This window comes from Mirounga leonina, unplaced genomic scaffold (assembly GCF_011800145.1).
Source record: "Mirounga leonina isolate KUSES-001 unplaced genomic scaffold, KU_Mleo_1.0 Mir_460, whole genome shotgun sequence".
In the NCBI taxonomy this organism is placed as follows: Eukaryota; Metazoa; Chordata; class Mammalia; order Carnivora; family Phocidae; genus Mirounga; species Mirounga leonina.
The window spans coordinates 1-7,508 of NW_023270765.1; the positions used below are offsets into that span (position 1 = coordinate 1).

Consider the following 7,508-nt stretch of genomic DNA (forward strand, 5'->3'; position numbering starts at 1 on the left):
GAGGGAGAAGCAGACTCCCCGCTGAGCAGGGAGCCTGATGCGGGACTCGATCCCGGGACTCCAGGATCATGACCTGAGCCGAAGGCAGTCGCTTAACCAACTGAGCCACCCAGGCACCCTGATATGAGGAATTCTTAATCGCAGGAAACAAACTGAGGGTTGCTGGAGTGGGGGGTGGGGTGGGAGGGATGGGGTGACTGGGTGATAGACACTGGGGAGGGTATGTGCTCTGGTAAGCGCTGTGAATTGTGCAAGACTGTTGAATCTCAGATCTGTACCTCTGAAACAAATAATGCAATATATGTTAAGAAAAAAAAAAGAAGAAGAAGTTGGCAGGAGGGGAAGAATGAAGCGGGGGAAATCGGAGGGGTAGACGAACCATGAGAGACGATGGACTCTGAAAAACAAACTGAGGGTTCTAGAGGGGAGGGGGGTGGGAGGATGGGTTAGCCTAGTGGTGGGTATTGAGGAGGGCACATTCTGCATGGAGCACTGGGTGTTATGCACAAACAATGAATCATGGAACACTTCATCTAAAACTAATGATGTAATGTATGGGGATTAACATAAGAATAAAAAAATTAAAAAAATTAAAAGATTCAAGGCCCTCCACATCCCTGAAGTTTCTAGAGGGCCACTGGTCTGGAGCATGCCAGGTCATCCCTCTAAGGTAAAGGACAGATTATTCCTTATCATATTTAACACAGTTAATGGTAACACCACTAATGCCTGGTCATCCTTTTATTCTAGAGGCAACATGTTTACATTTATGAGACCATTTCCAGTGATTGACTGGAGTCCAGAACAGAACAGGGCTCTGTAGTAGTTCCACCACATCCAACAGACCCTCCGGCTGTAGAGGTCACCGTGGTGGGAAAAGATTCAGAGTGGTGTTCCTGCTGGTAAGCCCCCAAAGGAGAGTCACAACACAAACCCCTGGGTTCCTGATCAAGCCATGCTATCTACTGCAAAGAAGCGTATCCTATTAGGGGATAGCTCCTGGCTCGCTACTGGGCTTTAGTAGAGACAGGGCTCCTGACATGGGACATCAAATGTCCATGGGGTTATCGGGAACTGCCCGTCATGAGCTGGGTTCTATCAAACCAATCAAGGGATAAGGTCAGGACTTACAGCTTTAATTACCCTAAGATAGACATCCTATGTCCCAGATCAAGAATGAGCAGAACCGAGTACTGCACAAGGCCTGTGAGCAAGTGGTTCAGCTCTCCACGCCATCCACAGTCTTGCTTCTACCTCTCCCTTTACTCACACCGGTGGCTGCACTGGGGGTGTTCCAAGTTATCTACTGCTGCATAACCAATTGTCCCCAAAATTGGTGACTTAAGCCAACAACTATTTAATGGTATCTCATAATGTTGTGAGCCAGACACAGGGAAAGTTTGGCTGGTGTTTCTTTTGTTCCATGTAGCATCAGCTGGGATCACTTGGACGGGTGCAACCAGTAAATGGACTGCTCTAGAGCATCAAAGAAAGCTTTATTCCTATGCTTAGTACCTTGGTTTGTTCAATCATAAGTCTTGGTTCTTCTGGATTCCTTTCCATCCACCTGTTCTCTTAGGACCTCTCCACATGGTCCCTCAGACATGGTAGTCAAACTTCTTTTTTTTTTATTTAAATCCAATTAATTAACATATAATGTATTATTGGTTTCAGAGGTACAGGTCTGTGATTCATCATACCGGTTCATAATACCCAGTGCTCATTACATCACATGCAGTCCTTAATATCTATCACCCAGTTACTCCATCCCTCCACCTCCCTCCCCTCCAGCAACCCTCAGTTTGTTTCCTATGATTAAGAGTCTTATGGTTTGTCTCCCTCTCTGGTTTTGTCTTGTTTTATTTTTTCCTCTCTTCCCCTAAGATCATCTGTTTATTTCTTAAATTCCACATATCACTGAGATCATATGATAATGTCTTTCTCTGATTAACTTATTTTGCTTAGCATCATACCCTCTAGTTCCATCCATGTTGTTGTAAATGGCACAATTTCATTTTCTTTGATGGCTGAGTAATATGCCATTGTACATATATACTACATATTCTTTATCCATTCATCTATTGATGGACGTCTGGGCTCTTTCCATAGTTTGGCTATTGTGGACATTGCTGCTATGAACATTGGGGTGCAGATGCCCCTTCGGATCACTAAATTTGTATCTTTGGGGTAAATACCCAGTAGTACAATTGCTGTGTTGTAGGATAGCTCTATTTTCAACGTTCTGAGGAACGTCCATACTGTTTTCCAGAATGGCTACACCAGCTTGCATTCCCACCAGGGTGTAGGAGGGTTCCCCTGTCTCTGCATCCTCACCAACATGCATGGTTTCCTGCCTTGTTAATTTTTGCCATTCTAACAGGTGTATCTCTGGTGTATCTAACTGGTATCTCATTGTGGTTTTGATTTGTATTTCCGTGATGGCTAGTGATGTTGAACATTTTTTCATGTGTCTGTTAGCCATTTGTATGTCTTATTTGGAGAAGTGTCTGTTCATGTCTTCTGCCCATTTCTTGAGTGGTTTCTTTGTTTTTTGGGTGTTGAGTTTGAGAAGTTCTTCATAGATCTTGGATATCGGCCCTTTGTCTGAAATGCCATTTGCAAATATGTTCTCCCATTCCATGGGTTGCCTCTTAGTTTTGTTGACTGTTTCCTTTGCTGTGCAGAAGCTTTTGATCTTGATGAAGTCCCAAAGTTCATTTTTGCTTTTGTTTCCCTTGCCTTGGAGACATGTCTTGAAAGAAGTTACTGTGGCCGATGTCAAAGAGATTACTGCCTATGTTCTCCTCTTGGATTTTGATGGATTCCTGCCTCACATTTAGGTCTTTCATCCATTTGAGTCTATCTTTGTGTATGGTGTAAGTAAATGGTCTGGCTTCATTCTTCTGCAGGTGGCTGTCCCATTTTCCCAGCACCATTTATTAAGGAGACTGTCTTGGGGCCCCTGGGTGGCTCAGTCATTAAGTGTCTGCCTTCGGCTCAGGTCATGGTCCCAGGGTCCTGGGATCGAGCCCCACATCAGGCTCCCTGTTCAGTGGGAAGCCTGCTTCTCCCTCTCCCACTCCCCCTGCTTGTGTTACCTCTCTCTCTCTCTGTGTCTCTCTTTGTCAAATAAATAAGTAAAATCTTTAAAAAAAAAAAATAAAGAGACTGTCTTTTTTCCATTGGACATTCTTTCCTGCTTTGTTGAAAATTAGTTGACCATAGAGTTGAGCATCATTTCTGGGGTTTCTATTCTGTTCCATTGATCTATGTGTCTGTTTTTGTGCCAGTACCATACTGTCTTGATGATTACAGCTTTGTAACAGAGCTTGAAGTCAGGCATTGTGATGCCCCAGTTTTGGTTTTCTTCTTCAACCTTCCTTTGGCTATTTGGGGTATTTTCTAGTTCCATACAAGTTTTAGGATTGTTTGTTCCAGCTCTGTGAAACATGTTGATGGTATTTTGATATGGACTGCATTGAAAGTGTAGATTGCTCCGGACAGCATAGACATTTTCACAATATTTTTTCTTCCAGTCGATGAGCATGGAACATTTTTCCATTTCCTTGTGTCTTCCTCAATTTATTTCATAAGTGTTCTGAAGTTTCTAGAGTATAGAGCCTTTGCCTCTTTGGTAGGTTTATTCCTAAGTATCCTATGGGGTTTGGAGCTATTGTAAATCGGGAATTGATTCCTTAATTTCTATTTCTTCAGTTACATTGTTAGTGTATAGAAATGCAATTGATTTCTGGGCATTGATTTTGTATCCTGCCATGTTGCTGAATTGCAGTATGAGTTCTAGTAATTTGGGGGTGGCGTCTTTGGGGTTTTCCACATAAAGGATCGTGTCGTCTGTGCAGAGAGAGTTTGACTTCTTCTTTGCCTATTTGGATGCCTTTTATTTCTTTTTGTTGTCTGATTTCTGAGGCTAGGACTTCTAGTACTATGTTGAACAACAGTGGTGATAGTGGACATCCCTGCTGTGTTCCTGACCTTAGGAGAAAAGCTCTCAGTTTTTACACGTTGAGAATGACATTTGCTGTGGGCTTTTCCGAGATAGCTTTTATGATACTGAGGTATGTTCCCTCTATCCCAATATTTTGAAGAGTTTTAATTAGGAAAGGATGCTGTATTTTTATCAAATGCTTTTTCTGCATCAATTGAGAGGATCATATGGTTCTTGTCTCTTCTTTTGTTAATGTGATCTATCACGTTGACAGAGGGGATTTTAATCTGACTGAGGGTAAGTAGAAAGTTTGTTCTTCTCCAAGATGTCAGCTCCTACCTGGCCCGCAACAGTGGACCTCCAGGGTGGAAGTTAACCAGGGTCTACACTCCTGGCCCTGGCACCTACTGGCTGGGTGACCTTAGCCATGTTTCTTAACCTCCGAAACTGTTTACTTTTTGATACAGTTGGAATAAGAGCATCTTGTTTGCAAGGTTGCTGTGAGATCCAGGTGATTGGGTAGCTGTGAGGCATGTAGGAAGCACTCCACACATGCTAGCTACTAACAGCCATAGCAAGTAGCTCTGGATCATCACAAACTCCTTTGAGTGGGCCCCCCCACTCCTGGAGCCCAAGAAACGAATAAATGCAGAAACCACTGAATGACTGTGTCGGGGGGGAGAGCCAGGAACAAAATGGTAAATGAGAGAGTGTGGAAAAGACAGAAACAAGGGAGAAAAGGCGAGGTGTCACTAAGGAGAGGCCATCTACAGGAAGGAGGGAGGGGAGCACCAGGAGAATGAGAAATTCAGAAATGCAAACAAAGTGATTAGGAAGAGATTTGAGGAATAACAAAAACAGCTGGCTACTGTTTAGGTTACAGTAGTTGACTATCACAAAGGAAGCAAAGGAGGGAAGACTGCTCCTTGGCATGAGGTTTTGTTTGGGGCTGATGAGATGTTCTGGAGGCTGATAGTACTGGTTGCACAATAGTGAATATACTAAAAACCACTAAATTATACACTTTAAGAAGGGTCTATGTAAACTCTATCTCCAGAAAGAAAACAAAGGAATAATTAGAAATGCAGCATGGTGGTTCCATCTGGAGTGTGGGCACGTGGGAGCATCTAAGATACTTGAAACATGTGCTCAGTTCTTCGTGGTCATGCCAGGGGTTGACTTTCTTACTCATTAAACTGTAGAGATGTGCTTTACTCACACTTTCTTAAATGTATAAAAATATGACAAAAATTTAAAATATGTCCTATAAGGGAGAGAAGCATTGGGGAAAAAGAACAAACCAGGGCAGATAGAGAAGCAGAAATCTCTAGGAAAAAGAGATGCAACAGGATGGGAACCTGTATTAGGAGATGCTCAGGCTACCCTGCAGGCTACCCAGGCACTTCGGCCAGCCGGCCCCACCCCAAGCCCTCCCTGATGCTGGCGGTCAGCTAAGACCAGGGAGCTGCCCTATCTCTGACTTGGCCTTCTATGCCCAATGCTCCTCTTTTTTATAGAAAACATATAGTCACCTCCTCTAGGATGCTTTCCCTGATATATCCACCCAAATTCGTCCTTCACCTTATTATAGACCCTATTCCCTCACTCAGTATGCTGGTATTCCTGACCCTGAAAGCTCAGGGTCTTTGATAATGTTTCTGTGAACTCAATGATTTTAATGTGCTTGGGGCCATGCTTGCCTCCTACCTGTAAGCTTGTCAAGGCAGTGACTGGGCATGTGGACCAATCCCCCCAGCCAGACAGTTGGCTCAGCGACTTGGGCAACCAAACTGCTCTGTGAATGGGGTTGTTAGACACAAAGGGAAAACCTCTCTCATAGATACAACATTCTGTCTCTAACAAGCTCCCTTGCAAAAAAAAAGATGCACAGAATATATGTAGTATAAATAGCTCTACAACATTCGTCTGACAAATAGATAAATGATCAACTCTAAGTAGATAGCTATTAATCTGAAAATCCATTTGAAAAATTCATGACTTTGCTGGTTCTTCCAACAAACGCATAGGGACAATGCAACACTTAGAACAGCACTCAGGACACAGAGGCATTCCATATACGTGGTGCTGAAGTATTTAATCAGCTCACGCCTGCATGCTTTCCACCAGCTTCCTTTATGCTCAGCCATCAGCCCAAGGCCCCAGCATACAGCTCCGTCCATCTGCCAGCACGTCCTGCTGCCCCCATGCCTTCTAGACCACACTGACTGGGAGGGACAGGAAAGGAAGGAGCTGCTGAGGGAGGTGTGCCTGGGAAAGGACACTGGCAGGAAGAGGGGAAGAAAAAGGTGCGCCTGCTGTGACCTGACCAGTACCAGGTGAGATTTCAGATGACAGCTCGGAACACACTGCCCTCATCCCTCCAGACCAGGGAAGGAACAAGCCATGGCCAACCAGAGCTCCCCTGGGGGCTTCCTCCTTCTGGGCTTCTCTGAACACCCAGGACTAGAAAGAATCCTCTTTGTGGTTGTCCTCACTTCCTACCTTCTGACTCTGGTGGGCAACACCCTCATCATTCTGCTGTCCGTGCAGGACCCCAGGCTCCACTCCCCGATGTACTTTTTCCTCTCTAACCTGTTCTTCTTGGACCTCTGCTTCACCACAAGTTCCATCCCCCAGATGCTGGTCAACCTCTGGGGCCCAAAGACCATCAGCTTCCTTGGCTGCTCTGTTCAGCTCTTCATCTTTCTGTTCCTGGGGACCACTGAGTGCATCCTCCTGACAGTGATGGCCTTCAACCACTATGTGGCCATCTGCCAGTCTCTCCACTATACCACCATCATCCACCCCCGCCTGTGCTGGCAGCTGGCATCCAGGGCCTGGGTCATCAGTCTGCTGGAGTCAGTAGTCGGGACACCACCAACTCTCCACCTGCCCTTCTGTCCCCACCGGCAGGTGGATGATTTTGTGTGTGAAGTCCTAGCTCTAATCAGACTGTCCTGTGGGAACACCACCTACGATGAGATCCAGATGGCTGTTGCCAGCATCCTCATCTTGGTTTTGCCCCTCAGCCTCATCCTTGTGTCTTACTGTGCCATTGCCTGGGTAGTGCTGAGGATTAACTCTACAAAAGGGTGGAGAAAGACATTTGGGACCTGCTCCTCCCATCTTGCCATGGTCACCCTCTTGTACAGCTCAGTCATTGCTGTCTACCTCCAGTCCCAAAATTCCTATGCTCGCAAAAGGGGCAAGTTCTTTGGTCTATTCTATGCTGTGGGCACTCCAGCACTTAACTCTCTCATTTACACCCTGAGGAACAAGGAGGTAAAGAGGGCCTTCATGAGGTTGCTGGGGAAGGACAGGGACACAAGGGGGAGCTGAGAACTGCTCCTGTGCTTTCCAGTCCAGAGGAGGTCCTCGTGCTTTTGGTGGGAAGCCTGTGTTCCCCACGCCTGTGCCCTCCCCCACTGTGCCATGCTGGTGGATGATAGCCATGTGTGTGCGTGCATGTGCTGTTTGTGTGTGCCTGTAAGGCAGAGACTGGAGGTGGGCTGAGGAGGGGAGCGTACCAATATGTGAAGCAGGATAGATTTCAGATTGAGTA

The 7,508-nt window shown here is 45.6% G+C and overlaps 1 protein-coding gene across 1 annotated transcript; it reads left to right on the top strand.

Moving 5' to 3' along the window:
- Positions 1 to 6,349: 6,349 nt before the first annotated feature.
- Positions 6,350 to 7,285, top strand: LOC117999705 (olfactory receptor 2H2-like). The gene has a single exon (XM_034989047.1). The coding sequence runs from the start codon at positions 6,350 to 6,352 to the stop codon at positions 7,283 to 7,285; it is 936 nt and encodes a 311-aa protein (XP_034844938.1).
- The last annotated feature ends 223 nt before the right edge of the window (positions 7,286 to 7,508 follow it).